The sequence below is a fragment of the Tenrec ecaudatus genome, chromosome 9 (genome assembly GCF_050624435.1).
Source record: "Tenrec ecaudatus isolate mTenEca1 chromosome 9, mTenEca1.hap1, whole genome shotgun sequence".
NCBI lineage: Eukaryota > Metazoa > Chordata > Mammalia > Afrosoricida > Tenrecidae > Tenrec > Tenrec ecaudatus.
Window position 1 is genome coordinate 72,589,267 of NC_134538.1, and position 17,246 is coordinate 72,606,512.

General features: G+C 37.5%; 1 protein-coding gene across 1 annotated transcript in view; it reads left to right on the plus strand.

The window, feature by feature from the left end:
• The window catches only part of LOC142456400 (putative C-mannosyltransferase DPY19L2), a 94,526-nt gene that overhangs the window by 41,427 nt on the left and 35,853 nt on the right, over nucleotides 1-17,246 (plus strand). Inside the window, exons 12-15 of the mRNA XM_075557550.1 lie at nucleotides 1,736-1,795; nucleotides 7,758-7,838; nucleotides 11,638-11,739; nucleotides 15,370-15,441. Of these exons, the coding sequence (XP_075413665.1) occupies nucleotides 1,736-1,795; nucleotides 7,758-7,838; nucleotides 11,638-11,739; nucleotides 15,370-15,441 (315 nt within the window). The remainder of the gene's footprint in view (nucleotides 1-1,735; nucleotides 1,796-7,757; nucleotides 7,839-11,637; nucleotides 11,740-15,369; nucleotides 15,442-17,246) is intronic.

A 17,246-nucleotide genomic window follows, 5' to 3' on the forward strand; every position in this document is an offset into this window, starting at 1 on the left:
AAGACACATCCACAGCACACATCCCCAGGGGGACAAACAACAGACACCGTGGGGAAGGGAGACAGCAATCAGTGTAAAATATGAAAATAATTTATAATTTATCCAGGGGCCACGGTGGTGGGAGTTGGAAAAAAGACAAGCTGATACCAAGGGCTTAAATAGAAAGTAAATGTTTATAAAATAATGATGGCAACATATGTGTAAATATGTTTCATACAATTGATATACGGATTGTTATAAGAACTGTAAGAGTCCCCAATAAAATGATTTTTTTTAAAAAAAGATGATTGGATCCCAAAGTTGGTAAATTTTATTGAAAATGTAGAAAATATCTTGGTCATTTCTTTGAATAGTTTTCTGTCCCCACACTTTGAGGATTTCTAATGACACATATATTGGGCTGTTGGAATTGTCTTATGGTTCACTGGTGTATTATATTTCCCAGTATTTTTATTTCTGTATTTATTCTACTTCCTTCTATCCACTACGCTCGCCACCCTTTCAGAGGAGGAAGCTGGGGCAATCACAGGGCTCTCCTAATTTATCCATGCCACCTAGGGAGCTGCATCTTCTTTGTAGAATCTCCAGTGTCTGTCATTTTCTATACTTAACTGCTTCTTTTAAAAATTTTTTAAACTTATGTTGGACAAGGCAGTAAATCTGATTTATGATACTCCAACTTGGCTAGAAAATGTTTTTTCTTGGCACCCTAACTTACTTAATTTAATATTATTATCCTTTTGGTGTGTGAATTACTACCATGTTTCTAAGAATAAGAAATAGAATAAGAAATATTGAGAAAATGTGCTCTCCTTTAAAGGAATATTTTACAAATCCAGAGACAATCTGTAATCAATTACAATTGGTACCACACTCATCTGAACTTGTTGCATATAAACTTTCTTGCTGTTTGCAAATGCCCTTGGTGACTTTGTTTAGCTGTTTACTAAATATGGGTTGTGTGTGTTCTGAAGTCCTACAATACCAGGATTTGATCTGAAAGGGCTACAACCCAAAACTGTAGATCATGGCTTCATAGGAATCCCTTCTTCACTCCACTTGTCTTTCTACCATGTCCTTAGGTAAGCAGTCTCTTTAGTATTCTGAGTCATCCTTTTTGTACAAATAAGTATTGATATATATTTATTTCCCTCACCTATAAATTTCTAGAGATGGTAGGTGGAGTGTTTCTAGTCACTGAAGGTAGCGTTTTTGAGGACCCAACTTATGCATGCAGTTCAGCTCCAACTACATACTTTGCTGTTTTCTCCCTTGGTTCTTCTTAAAGTCACTTTCTTGTTTCTACCCTTTAAGATGTTTTTCTTTCTTATAAATTCAGATATGCGTTTTAAATCATCTCAGATGATTTCATTTGGGAGTTTGGAGAGGAAGGAAGGATTTTCGTGTTATTTTAGTCCATGATTTTTCTGGAAAACAAATGTACATGCACAGATACACAAACACAACAACACATCATCAGCCTCTCATTGGGAGTTCTTGAGAGCACATTAAACCAGGGGGATTAACTTAATTCAAGGAGCAGCTTTGCTCCACAGCAACCCCTTAAGTGTCAGCCCAAAGAAATGTGTCACACCCACAGCTTGAACACCCAGTAAGTTAAGTCCAAATGCGACTGATACCCAAGATGGGAGGAAGCAGCAATGGAATTTTGGGAATGGACCATTCCTATAAATATGTGTTAATTTTATTTTATCTCCTGTCATTTAAATTTTAGGCTATAATTCTAAAGAGAAATAAAATTCAAAGATTAGGAACGTCAGAACTCAACTTTTGGGTAAGATTTAATATTTTAAGCCAATCTCTTCAAATTTATGTTTATATAATCTGAATGTAAATAATACGTTAAAAACTGTAACAATTTATATAATGTGATTTAGATAGCCACTGATCTAAATAAGAAATAGTCCTTAGCAAAGACCATAAGCCCCTCTTAAGAAACTAGTTAATTTATTTTGATTGTTCTTTCAGATCTTCTCTTACTTTTAATTATTTTGCTCTTTAATTCTTCTCTAATCACCTTGAGTTTTTCTTTTTTAGCATACTCTCTCCTAAACAACTCTGATTTTATTTTTTCACCCCAACTTTCTCTCCCCCTGCTTTTGCTAAATCTTTCTTCCATCTCTTTCCTTCTGCTTTCAGTTTGGAATCCTATATTTTTATCCTTAAAACAACATTCTCCCAGACCTTTCTTATCTCAACTTAGTCATTATCTAATATTTGTTGGGCTTCTTCCCAAACATCTAAATGGATGTGCATATTATCTCTAGTTTTATGCTTTTTATCTACAGGTAAAATAAGCATGTTAATAAGCAAGTACTGTAACTAATTAGACTTTTTCATATAAGACAGATGAGATTCATTATTTTTCTTGAGTCTTTTATGTATGCCTTAAAAATACTTCCATGTTGAAGAGTTATGTATTTACATAATATATTTTGAGATAAAATAACTGGCAATAAGGTAAGAGGAAGAGGTAGGTCTCTACTTAGAATGCAGGCGAACAAATGGAATGGGTGACCATTGCTGGAGGCATTCTCTACCTGTGGGAGAGATGTCGAAATCTGTGTAGCGAATTGTTAGATTTTATAACTGTTCCAGGGTCTGATATTTTCACTTCAGACAAGTTGGACAATATTTTAAAAATACAATGGCCTGAAAATTCAAAGGTCCTCTTTTGAAAACAACTCAAAACGAAATCAAATAGGCAGTTACAGACTAACACAATACATACAGAAAATGACAATCAATAAAACCGTTTTCATGGATATTTAGAGAATTCCACCTGTATTCCCAGGAACCTCTGCCCAGAGGAAAAGTCATTGTCTTAAACATTTTCAGTGTTAGCCTTGAGCAAACATAAAAGTTAACTAAGCTTTTAAAAGGAGTATTAAAGCAATAGCAACAACAACAAAAATCAAAGGAGTGGAAAGTTGAAATATAAGCAATGTTAAGTTTATTTTTAGATTTTTGAGACTGAGAGCAATCAATCATGCTAGTAGTCATCTAGAAAAAGGCTAAGAAATAAACAACAAGCCCAGCAGGTTTTCTGGATTTTTATAATATTTTTATGGAAGGCAAGCATTTAAAAAATATCTTGTGACCTAACACTTTTTTCTTTAAAAACTTGTTTTATTATATATATGGTAATTCTTTAATGTCTATGATATAAGTTATAATGAATATTTTCTGTCAGTGCATTTGAAAACATGAATTTGAACATTTTAATGTTCTTAAATTAATTATGATGTAGCAATCTTTAGAAAAATTCTCATTCATGATGGTCAAAGTTTAGTTTTAATGGTGTTTACCATAACATGGTAAGTTTCAAGAAAGATAATATTTATCCTCTCTAGGTCATAGATGTTCTTTAAATAATAATATATAAAGGTATGTGTATACCTTTTACAAAGATAAGTATTTATAATACAGAAACTAAACAAAGCACTTGAGACCAAACAGATTAGATTCCCTATGAAGTTCCTTTCAATAGAATCTAAAGCTGTGTTTACTTACTGCAGTATTCAAAGTAAAGGCATATTACTGTTAACTTAATTTGAATCAGATTGACAGAATTCTTACCTGCAAGGAAAGAGGGAGGAGGAAATCATAGGACAGCATTTCCAAGGTACTGAAGGGGGAAAAAAACCCAAACTTGGATTTTAGAATATTATCGCAAGCTGGGTAAACATTCAAAAGTGATAGTAACTTAAAAAAAAAATCGTTGTTCTTACCAATGAGGTACTAAGTCATTTTCATTTAAAACCTAGATCAAGATAATGATGCTATTTCACACTTTACTAAAGGTCCTAGCTAACTCAGAAAAGCATCAAAGGGGACTGCAAGAATAAGGCCCAGAGGAAGTAAGCACAGCTCCCTAAGCAGAGACTGCTGTGTAGTGCCATGGAGGCGGCTCTGACCCATGGCAACCTTCTGCCTTGTGCCGGCTTCTCAGCGCTCCCCATTGCTGCAGCCACTGTGTCAGCGCATTTCCCGGAGCACCTTCCTCTTTTTTGCTGCCTCTCTACCGAGCATGATGACGTCCTTCTCCAGAGACTGGTCTCTCCTGACCAACCCTGAGTACAACAGAATGAAGCACCATTTGTTCCTGCGCCACACACACACAGAATTGTTCTTATGTTTGAGCCCCTGGGGCCGCCATTATACCAGTTCATCTTATCCAGGGCCTTCCTCTTTTTCCCTGTCCCTCCCCTTTGCCAAGTGTGATGACCTTTTTCAAGGAGGGGTCTCTCCTGCTAACATGCCCAAAGTACTGGAGACAAAGCCTCACCATCTTTGCCTTCAAGGAGCATTCGCATGGTACTTCTTCCAAGACAGCGAGGTTTGTCTTTTGGCAGTCCATAGTACTTCATAATTATTTGCCAACAACATAATTCAAATACATTAATTATTCTTTGGTCTCTTTAGTCAATGTCCCAACTTTCACATGCTTATGAGGGGATTGCAAATACCATGGGTCAAGTTAGGCACACCTTAGTCCTCAAAGTGACATCTTTGCTTTCCTGTGCAGCAGGTTTACCCAGTGCAATGTATCCCTCAATCTCTTGACCGCTGCTTCCATGAATGTTGATTAGGCATCCAAGCAAGATGAAATCCTTGACAAATTCAGTCTTTTCTCCTTTTATCATGATGTTACTTAATGATCCAGTGGTGAGGATTTTGGTCTTCTTTACATTGAGTTGTGATCCATACAGAAGGGTTTCTGTCTTTGATCTACAAATCCTCCTCACTTTCAGCAAGGTTTGTCATTTGCATGTCACAGGTTTTAATAAGCCTTCCAATCCTGATGCCATATATTTTCCTTCATATAATCTAGATTCTGTGATCATACAGTTTGAATATACACAACCCTGACATACACCTTTCCTCATCTTAAACCACCACACAGTATTCCCTTGTTCTGGTAGCATAACTGCCCCTAGATCCATGTACAGGCTCCACATAAGCACAGTGTCATGTTCTGGAATTCCCATTCTTCTCAAGGGTATCCATAGCTTATCATGATCCTCACAGTCTAATGTGTTGGCATGGTCAATAAAACACAAGTAAACATGTTTCATGTAATGTTTTCAGCCAGGAGCCATTTAATATCAATAATGATATCCCTTATTCCATGACATCTTATGAATGTGGTGTGGCCTGAATCTCTGACAGGTCCATGCTATACTTTTTGAATGATCTTTACTTGCATATGATAGCAATTATATTGTTCTATAATTTTTACATTATTTTGGGTCACCTTTCTTTAGAATGGGCACAGATAATGGATCTCTTCCAGTCAATTGCCCACGTACCTGTCATCTAAATTTCTTGGCATAATCAAGTGAGTTCTTCCAGTGGGTCATCACCTTGTTGAAACATTTCAATGGGAATTCCATCAATTTCAGAGCCTTGTTTCTGGCTAATGTTTTCAGTGTGGCTCGAGCTACTTCCTTTAGTACCAGTGGTTCTTACTCATATGCTGCCTCTTGAACTGGCTGAATATTGACTTGTTTGTTTTAGTACAGTGACTCTGTATTCTTTGCATCTCCCTTGGATGATTCTTGCGTTCAATATTTTGCCTATGGGACCTTTCAACATTGCTACTTGAGGCTTGAACTTTTTCTATAGTTCTTTCAGTTTAAGATATGCTGAGTACATTTTTTTTTTCCATTTTGGCTTTCTTACTCTCGGTCTTTGCACATTATACTATTGACCGTGTCTTTGTGAGCTGCCCATTGAAATTTTCTGTTCAATTTAACTTCTTAATTTCCTCCATTTGCCTCAGCTACTCAACAATGAAGAGTAAGTTTCTGAGCATCTTCTGTCAGCCACTTTGATCTTTTCTTTTTGTTTTGTGCCTTCTTAATGACCTTTTGCTTTCTTCATGTATGATATTCTTGATGTCATCCCATAGCTTATCAGGTCCTGTCGTTATTGTTTAATGCATCAAGCTGTTCTAGGATGTTCTTGAAATTCAGGTGGGACATATTCAAGGTCATATTTTGGCTCTCATCGACTTGTTTTACTTTTCTTCAGCCTCATCCTGAACTTACATGAGTAATTGATGATCTGTCCCACAGTTGGTCCCTGGCCTGGTTTTAGCTGTTGGCAATGAGCTTCTCAATCATCACTTCCCACAAATGTAGTCATTTGATTTCTTTGTATTTCATCTGGAAAAGACCATGTGTATAATCCCTTTTGTGTTACTGAAAAAAGATATTTCCTATGAATGGTCTTGCAAAATTCTGTCAAGCGATTTCCAGCTATGTTTCTACCACCAAGACCGTATTTTCCACTGACTGTAGAAAGCCCTGTCTTTCTTCCAAATCTTCATGTAAAAGATATCTATATCTCTATCTATCTATCTATCTATCTATATATATATATATATCTCCAAACTCATTGGCATTGAGGCAATTCCAATTCATTGTAGTTCTACGAGTCTTTATAGGCGCAAACAGCCTTGTCTTTCTTCTGCAGAGCAGCTGGTGGCTTTGAACTAAGAACTCTTGGTTATCAGTCCAATATACGTTAAACATATTTCTTGTAATCGCTTCTTGGCCTTTTGTCTAAGATCAGGTGCAGCATATTTCTTATATGCTACATGCATAATTATCATGCACCAATGTACTAATTATTTTGCATTTGCCCAAGGGCAACCTCCTTTGTAAGTGAATCAAAATTCAATATATATGTATATTTTTTGTTAATTGACAACCTTGTGTGATGAAAGGGGTGATTGCCTTCTGATAAATATGCATATATGTATTTGTCTTGTAGGATATTAATTTTCTCCATCTTGATTATTATTTCATTAATCCTCCTCTCATCAAAGGATCCCTCTCCCTTCCTTGTTATCGTTCTGTCTCCCAGAAGTAATACTTTTTCTTAAATCAATACTTTTTATCCTGCGTACAATTTACAGTGCTCTTTTCCCATAAAAGGCAGACCTTCTCATTATGAGGTGATTTTAACTCTGTTATTGGCCCTACACTTCCCTTTTTCTCTCTTTCATATCGATGTGGGACTCCTATGTCTCTCTGCAAAGGCATAGGTTAGGAACTTAAAATATAATTGCTATGTTTGGTGTTCATTTTTTAAATTACAAGTGATTGAAGTTTGTTCTTTTTGCTTTCTGTGTACGTGGCTGTATTCTACATGTTGTTCTGTATCATTTTTGGGGAAGATCTGTTTAGAGATTTTGGTTTTAGCTACTGTAATTTTCTTCAGGCTGCCCAGAAAGTCACAATTTGTTAATTTTTATGTCAAGGCTACCCCAAAACAAACAAATAACAATCAGAAATACTTATATATGATTTAGTACATGGTTTCTCTTTTAAAGGAATCCTTACATTTTCAAATTTTCTTTCTACAAGAAGGTCACATAAAATTATGTTTCCACAGGAGTCATAGATATTTAGCTAAAAAATAGCATTTGAAAACAAACATATAACTCCTCTCAGCAGAAATTGAAAAATATCTTTTAAGGAATTTCTTTAGTTTTAGGACATGTAGAATTCCTCTGTTGTTAAATGTTTTATACAGTGTCACCAGTTCCAGTTTCTTTCCTTTAAGCAAAATTTTCTAGAACAAAATTTTCATCTCTTTTAATACCTCACTACTAAGATATCTTGCATGATTAGAATAATCTGCAATGTACAGATATGATTGAATATTCTTACTTGGTAATTTACAATTCAGGTATCTAATTTCTGTCTGTTTCATTAATTTTATAGGTCATCCAAGGTTGTATTTGGTGGTTTGGAACAATTATTTTGAAATTTTTGACATCTAAAATCTTAGGCGTCTCAGACCATGTAAGTACTTTCTAGTTAAAACATAAAAGTTCCGACAAGTATGTATTAATCTCTTCATTTTATATGAGGGTAGACAAGATGTATTGCTGCCAAAAATCAAAGAAACATTTATTAAACCAAAATATAAATATGTGAATGTATTATATTTCAACATTTCCTCCATCTAGGTCTATCTACTTATTTATTTCCCCTTTTCTCTATATAAACAAGCTCTGACCAGTTTGATTAAAGAAAAATATTGCAGCATTTATTTTTCACTAGTCTGTCTGCTCTGGTATGATTCTAATGGTATCAGAATCACCAGGATCCATTTACATGCTCGGTAGTCTTCCACAGGCTGTGCCAAATTTGGTATCCTGGCCACTGTCGTGATGGACAGCAGTTTTGGCAACGTGGTGTGTTACTCTGTTTTGGATTTCCTCAAGGTCACGCTGTTATTGGCAAGGATGACCAGTTCTGCTTTCCCTTGTCAGAGCATCCTCAGAGTCTGCTCAGAGCCCAGCATATATCTTCCACTTTTCTAATGAGTTAAAGCCTAGAGTTGATCGACTGCAGAGACTTTTCTTCTTCTTTTCGGCCACCATCTTCCTTTCTTAGGAAGGTGGTGCATAATGCTTGCCAACCCATTGAGAACCATAGCCTGCCCAGGTGAACACCTAACATTAACCAGCATGCTCCTCTCACTCTGGTAAATATTCTACTTGGCAATGTGTTTTCTTTAATAAATTAATAAAGCAGAATTTGTGTAGGGTGTGTGTAAGTACCACATGGGCACCAAGGAACATAGGAAGAAGCTGGAGAAGACAGACTCTCTGCCACAGAGGGCAAACAAAGCAAACCCTCGCCTACAGCTGGTGCCCCTTATTTGATGTCCGCTTAATTTCTGCTTCATTAACACTCACCATTCATGATGTTTCTTTGATAGCAGAATGAGATTTACAAGATGGGATTTGGGACTAGCAAGTGGGGTGCTATCTCAACAAATACCTAAGATGTGGATGTGGTTTTGGAATTGGTTAATGCCTAGAGCCTGTAAGAACTAAAAGGTGCCTAACAATAAAAGCCTAGATTTCCCTGGAGATTGCTGGTACAATTAGGGACAGATTTGTTCACTCTTCTGGTGATCTGTGATCTATCTGACATTCTTTGTCAACACCTTCATTCAAAGGCATCAATTCTTTGATCTTCCTTACTCATTGCTCAGCTTTGACACGTACATGAGGCCATTGAAAATACCATAGTCAAATGCACTCTAGTCTTCAAAGTGACAACTCTACTTTTAACCCTTTAAAGAAATCTTTTTGTAGCAGATTTATCCAAGGCAAACCAGGATACACAATCAAAAAAAACTTTGAACTTCTGGTCATGGCTGCTAGTGGGTCCTTGACTTGATTTTGCCTGCTGGCGGGCCTTTTCTGACCTTTGTTGTGTTTGGACACTTGTTACAGCTCGTTAGCTCCACCACTAAGTTCCCAGAGGCACCCAACTCTACCACCAAGCCCCGAACAGAAGACACTCAGCACTCCCTTACTCATGAGCCCCCCACAGGCATCTGCCAGTTCTATAGGCTCCATCATTCCTATTGCTGCCACCATTCACTGAGCTGCCCTGTGTTTGCTGCCAATTCTCACTTTCTTTAGTGTTGTAGCTCTCTCTTTGGGGTCCAGGTATCTCTCAGTGCAGGGACCTACCTGGCTCTGAAGGATGCCCTGCATTCAGGTTCTTCTTGATGGTAGTGAGATCCCTCCTCAGGCCTCTTTGGGACTGGCCTTTATGTGTGTTTGATTGGTTCTCTGGAGAACCAGAACTAGTGACACGTAGATATGTTTATAAAGGAGGATATTTATACCAAGAAACATGCTCACACAGTTGTAGAAGTGGATCAGTACAATATTGCTCAAGCCTGTGGCTTTTCTTGACTCAGCGTGTAGTTGCTAAGACTGATGAGCCAGGAAGCTGGAAAACCACAGGCAGGGAAAGACAGAAGCGAATGAATGCAAGGTATGCAAGTCAGGCTTGTGACTATCTAAGGTCAGCAGGCAATATGGTAGGCCTTTGACTCAAGTCAGAGAACCTGAGGTTGATGAAACAGATGCAGGATTCAGGCTAAAGGAAAGACAAGCCTTCCCACAGAATCTGCTTTAATAGGAGCAAGTCAAAACCCTGAAGAAACCTCTTTCCAATTGCATCTGCACTGTGACCTGGCTAAGGGGCTAGCAATCCACTCTATCCTTCCTACAGCGGTTGGACTGCTCACAGCAGAGTATATTATGCTGGGTCGCATCACGAGAGAGGCCTCAACTGCCAAACTACTGAGAATCCGAGGCCAGTCAAGCTGAAACAAAACCTATCACAGTAAGCCTACCACTTGAACATTTCCAGGCATGGTCCTAGTGGTAGGACCAGGAAATGCCCAATTCCCTCAGTAATCTGTAATCAATGTGTATACCAATTCCCACAAGTTTCCTTCGTCATATTGGGTAGTTTTACACATGCTATATGCATACTCAGCTAAGCAATCTCTTTTACGATTGTAGCCTCATCAGTCATTCTGGAAAAACTATAAACCCAAATCCAGAAAGGCCACATAGAAGAGGAACTCATTGCATAGCAAGTTCCTGCCTAGCTAATCCATTTATGGATCAGAAATATATGATACATTTACCTTGTATAGTACTATCAGATTTTAGGGCGCCTTTCTTACGCTGAATATAACTTTAGTAAGAGATTTATAGAACTTGCTCTTTAAAAGGGCAAGTACAACCATTTATCCACTTGCATATATGGTCATGTTTAATAAAATTTCCAAATAGAAGCACTAATTTTCCGTTTGTTGCTAGTTTTGCATAGTGGTTTATTGGATTTATTTGTTGCTGTTTGATGTCTGGCATTTCTTTTCTTCCTTCCCTTTTTATTGATCTTAACTTTTTATGTCATAAGGTAGACATTTTATGATAAACTTTATTTAGGTCTCCCGAGTAATTTATATACCTATTAACTTGGTCTGTGCTTTTGTTTCTTGTCTGGCTCCACTCTATTGATCAGCTCTTTACAAATCTTAAAAGAAAGAAATGCACGCGTACACATCCTTGATCCTCTACGTGACCTTCTCTATGTGACAGCAACAAAAAAGACTTGAATTTATAAGTGTGCAGTTAAGTCAGTCTTAGTTATCATGACTACATTTGAAAACATAAAGTCAGTTCTAAGTTGTCCTTGATAGTCAAGGGAAGGCATGAATAAGTGAAAACCCCGTGGATTGACAGAAGAATGAACAAACCGTCTTGGAAGAAGGAAAGCCAGAATATTCTTTAGAAGTGAGAATGGTGAGACTTCAGCTCATGTACTGTGGATGTGTTACCAAGAGAGACCCATCTCTGGAAGAGCAGAGGGTCAGAGAAAAGACTCAATGAGATGGATTGACCCAGTGACTTCCACACCACCATTGTGAGGGTGGTGCAGAATCCGGCAGGGCTGCTACGTACGAGTCCGAACAGCTTTGACAGCCGCTGACAGAAATAACAAGAAATAATCACCCAACATGTCATAACATAATTTGTCTCTGTAAAACACTTTGAATCAAGGTTTTACCTGCTGAACATTTGTATTCCTCTTTGCTTTTCAGCTTTCACAGTTCAACACATAACACATTAGGTTAACTATATTTTTTGTTTGTTTTCTTTAAGGGACATCCATGTATTTTAGACTAATTTGCTGAGAAGACTGTTATCAATTCAAAATCAGTCATGACTGACTATTTGTATACTTTTAATTCAATTTTACTCTTTTTTTATTCCAGATTCGCCTGAGTGACCTTATAGCAGCCAGAATTTTAAGATATACAGATTTTGATACCTTGATATATACCTGTGCTCCTGAATTTGACTTCATGGAAAAAGCGGTACGCATATTTTAACTATTTATTCCTTTATCGGCACAGTGATTTTAAATCATGGAAATACACGGTACTAATCATGAAAAAAACAAAAAAAAACAACTCATTTTTCCAAATCTTAAAATATTTTGCTTTCTTCCTAATAGACCATATAGTACACGCCTTTCGTTTGCAGATAAGGAGCGGGGCAGAGGGGAGAAGAAGCTTAAATGACTTCCCTAAAGGGTATAAATGAATGAATGAATGAATGAATAAACAAATAAACTGAACTCACTGCCATCAAGTCGACACTCACTTGGCGGCACTCCTAAAGTAGAGGGTAGAACTAATTGCTCTCTGGGTTTCCGAGACGATAACTTGTGAAAGCAGTAGAAACCTCATTCTCACCTCCAATGTTAGGTGTCTTTGAGTCAGTTTGGACCCACGATGACCCTATGTCTGCAGAACAATTCACTGCCAGGTCCTGTGCCATCCTCACAGTGGTTCCTGTGCTTGGGCCCATTGGTGCAGCCACTGTGTCCATCCAGCTCATCGAGGAGCCCCATTTAGAACATGGTCTCCTAACTCCAGCACTGTGATCTGTCCTATACGTGCTGTTCAGGTGTCTTCTCCACAGAAAAAAAGAGGTCGCTAGTTCAGCCCTGGTTCAAGAATTATGAATTAATGGCACCAAAGGATGAAATGCTATTACACTTTGTTCTTGTACTCAACTAATTGTCCATTTATTCAGTCAGTGTTCTGTAGGGTTTTAAGAGGAATGTACCCTGGTTCCTGCCCACAAATCCAACCTCACCAAACCTACAGGACCAAGTAGAACTGCCCTCATAGGTTTCCAAGGTCCTGCTGATATACTGGATTACGAGGTGGGCTACCCTCTAAGACAAAGATGGGGCTTTCTACTCCCCTAAAGATGTGTTGTCTTGGAAACCCACAGGGTCAGTTCTGCTCTGCCCTACAGGGTGGCTAGGAATTGAAATCTGCTTGATGGCAATGAGTTTGTTTTGGGGGGCGGCTAAATCTTTAGGGAAGCAAACTGCCATATCTTTCTTCCATAAAGTGGCTGGTGGGTTTGAACTACTGCTTTTTGGTTAGCAACTGAGGCCTTAACCTCGGCACAACCAGTGCTCCTTCCTGCCCTGAGGAAACATGAAATTTAGTTACATAGTAAATCACTCCCTATCATACTTTGAGGTCACGAGAGCTCATAATATCTCAGTGATTTCTGATACGGAGAGTAATTACTTGAGTTAGGTTTCCATTTTAGTTTCAGTCTCATTAATGAAAACATGAGACATTACAACAGAGAAAACAATAACGCAGGCCCAGGAAGCAGTAAGTGCACATTTAAACTCCCATGTCAATAAAGAAAAACAAAGAATGGGATAAATCAAGTAGGGGTAAGTCAGTGTTGTTGTTTCTCTTGTTAAGTGCCGGTAAGCCCTTTCCATCTCAGAGTGATGTTATGTTTCACTCCCTGGTCCTGCATCTTCCTCACAATCATTAAATATAGAGTAGCTAACTAAGACAAGTGGAATAAGCAATGAAGCAAGTGAGCTGAACAGAAATTTATTTTATTTTATTAATAAATCTTTTTATTGGGGCTCATACAACTCTTATCACAATCCATACATACATCAATTGAGCAAAGCACCCTTATACATTCGTTGCACTCGTCATTCTCAAAATTCGCCTTCCACTTGGTTTCCTGGAATCAGCTCGGTTTCCTTTTTTTCCCCCTCCCCATCCCTCCCCGCTTCCCCTCCGCCCTGGTCCCGTAATAATTTATAAATAATTATTTTATCTTATCTTACACTGCCCGGCATCTCTCCTCACCCGCCTTCCTATTGCCCATCTCCCAGAGAGGAGGTTACACATAGATCTCTAAGATCGGTTCTCCATTAAAGGGCAGCTCAAGAAGACAAAGTCCTTTTTCCTGTTTGAGCCCATTGTTAGAGCCATTTTGTCAGCCATATCCTGGGGGGGGGGGAGGGATCCTCCGTCTTTTTCCAACTCTCTACCACGGATGATGGGCTCTTCCTGGATTGTCTGATGAAGCCTTGCCATCCTCCCTTCTAAGGAGCATTCTGGCTGTACTCCTTCCAAGACAGATTTGTTTGCTTTCTGCCAATCCATGGTACGTTCATTCTTCTTCATCAACACCATCATTAAATGCCTCAGTTTTTATCTTGTCGTCCTCATTCGTGGTTCAACTTTGACATTCAGATGAGGTGATTGAAAATTCCATGACTTGGATCAAGTATACCTTAGTCCCTGAAGTGTGACTTCTTTGTTCTTTATTGTTTAAAAGAGATCTTGTGCAGCAGTATGCCTAATGCAATATGCATGTAGTTTTAGTTCTTGACTGCTGCTTCTGTAAGCATTGAGCGTGGATCTAAATAAAATTAAATCCTTGGCATCTTTTATCTCTTCCACTTATCATGATGTTGTCTATTGGTCTAGTTAGGAGGAATTTTGTTTTCTTATAAAGTGAATCTAACAAACATACTGTATAATCTTTAATCTTCATCAGTAAGTGCATCGAGACCTCTTTGCTATCTGCCATCCGAAGATTGTTAATGAGCCTTCTTCCAATCCCAACGCCATGTTCATTTTATCAACTAGCACATCAGATTCCAGTCTAGGTTATCAGATTACTTACTCGGCATATTGGTTGAATGAGTGTGATGAGAGGATACAGTCGTGATGCACACCATTCCTGATTTTAAGCCATGCAGTTCCCCATGACCCCCTGTTGTCTTAAGGTGACTGCTTCTTGTTTTTTCAGCATGAGAAATGATGAGCATGCCCTTTCTTTGGGTTTTCTAACTCCAGATATTTTCACATTTCATTATAATACTTAATGTTGTCTTCTGGCATCCATGTTCGTCTTTCCTTTCTTTCCTGTCTTTTCATTCTGCATGTGTGATGTTCTTGCTGTCATCCCAAGGCTCATTTAGGATATCAATCTTGATGTGCTCCATTTCATTCTAATTCTTATGTATTCATACTTCATATTTCATGCATTCTCATTATTAACAGAAAGCGTTGCTCGAAGCGTCTGTCATTAAGGCTACTCTGCATTGAGGAGGCAGCTCTTCCTCAGTCATATTTTGAGTGCCTTCCAATCTGAAGAGCTCATCTCCTGGCATTGTATCAGGCACTCTTCTGCTGTTATTCATAAGGTTTTCAGTGGCCAGTCCCATAGAAGTGAACTGCTGGTTGCTTCTCCCTAGTCTGTCGGAGTCTAGAGGCTCTGCAGAAACCTGTCCAACATGAATGCCCTTGCTCGTGTTCAAAATGCGTGTGGAGTGGCATAACCTCCAGCATCACAGCATACCACCACAGGCTGTCTGACAGAATGAGTTATGGGATAAAGAATGGATAGGTCTACTCCCAAATTTAATAGTATTACTTGCTTTATTTATTTATTTTACTTGTATCATTTGTAATTTATCATATTTTATATAACTTTTTGCTAATGGTACTTGTATTAGAATCTAGAGGCTAATAAATTTCCATGCTGCGAATGACCAAGATATTTTTATCTTTAAGAAGTTTCATGTGGCAGTCAGTTTTACATAGATTTATATACATGTAAAGTTAAATAACTATTTTTAACTATTTGTTCTGTTTCAGACACCACTGAGATATACAAAGACATTACTGCTTCCAGTTGTTATCGTGATCACCTGTTTAGTTTTTAAAAAGGTATTTAAATCTTTTATCACTTTTGATTTTAAGATAGAGGCTGTAATAGAATAATATTAATAACTCATGATTATATCTCATTTTTCAGATGAATGTTTTTTATTCCCTCTGAAATTTATCTTTATTTAGGTCTTTTTTTTACCTATTAAGGTGAGTTTTAAAAAGAGCTATGTTGCAAAAAATTTTCTTATTTATTCTTTCAAAGATATGTATTGATCACCTGTATTTGTCAAGTATTACGTTAACTTTTTAGATACCTTGAGACAAACAATGACATGGCCATTCCTGACTAGGAAGAATAACAAATAATCACAAATGCCTACCAAATGATTTTTGTAGGTGCAGTGAAAGGAGAACGCATGAGAACTTTGGCTGTCTTTTAAATATAAACCACATTTTGAAAATACTGGATACATATGTTGCAGACATTTATATATCTCTGTCTTTAAGATCTTTTACATGTTCACTGTTTTCACAACAGAGGAATGTAATGCCCCAATAGGGAAAAAAGTCACATCCTTGTCCTGAAAGAGATTTATCTGAAAATCTAGTTAAAGATAGTACAGTCTCATTTTTTTTCAGCGATTTTGAACCATCTTTGTATTATTTAAAAGCTCCTGGGACTTTGAATAGCTGATGGGGCACAACTCAAAATGAGAAGAAACAGTTGTAAACATTCAATAATAATCAGAATATATAAATGTAATACACAAAATATGAATCCAAGAAAATTAAGTCCTCAAAAATGAAATGTAATGCATAAAGATTGACATCCTAGCAAGTAGTGAGCTGAAGTGGACTGGTATTGGCCATCTGGATCTGATTTACTATGCCAGGAATTACAGATTCAAGAGGAATGGAATTGCTTCCATTGTCAAAAAGAACATGCCAAGATCTAACTTGAAATACAGTGCTTGCTGTGATAGGGTGATAACTCTGTGCCTACAAGGAAGTCCAATTAATACAATAATCAGTCAAATTTACACACCCAGCACAAAAGCTACTGATGACAAAATTGAAGAATTCTACCAACTTCTTCAGTCTGAATTGATCAAACATACTCTCATGATGCACTGTAATGTGGGTGACTGGAATTTGAAAGTTGTAAATAAGAAGGCACAGTAGTTGAAAAATATGGCATTGGTGATAAAAAAATGAAGCTGCAGATTGAATGATGCAATTTTGTAAGACCAACTATCCTTCATTGCAAATGCCCTGTTTTTCAACAACTAAACACATGGACTTTGCCAGATGCAATGCATGAGAATCAAATTGACTACATCTGTTGGAAGAGGCAATGGAGAAGCTCAATAACCAAGCCCAAACTGAACCGGGGGCTGACTATGGAACAGACCATCAATTGTTTATATGCAAGTTGAATTTGAAGTGAAAGAAAACTGAAACCACGAAAGCCAAAGTACAATCTTGAGTATATCCCATTTTGAGCATAGATAATATCTTGGGAATAGATAGGATGTATTGAGCACTAACGACCTTGAAGACCGGATGAGCTGTGGGATGATAGGAAGACCATCACACATGCAAAAGCAAACAAGCATTAAAAAGACGAGAAAGAAAGAAAAGACCCAAGGTCAGGCTTTGAATTTGCTTTTGAACATAAATTAGAAAAGCACACAGAAGAAATTATGAAAAGCAATGAACAGAAAATTTCAAAGGGCAGCTTGAAGAAATAACACAGAATATTATAATGAAGTATAATTCCAAATATAACTCCAAAAACCTGGAGTTAACCAAAAAGAAAAAAACATGCTCAGAATATCGCAAGCTAAAGAACTGAAGAAAAT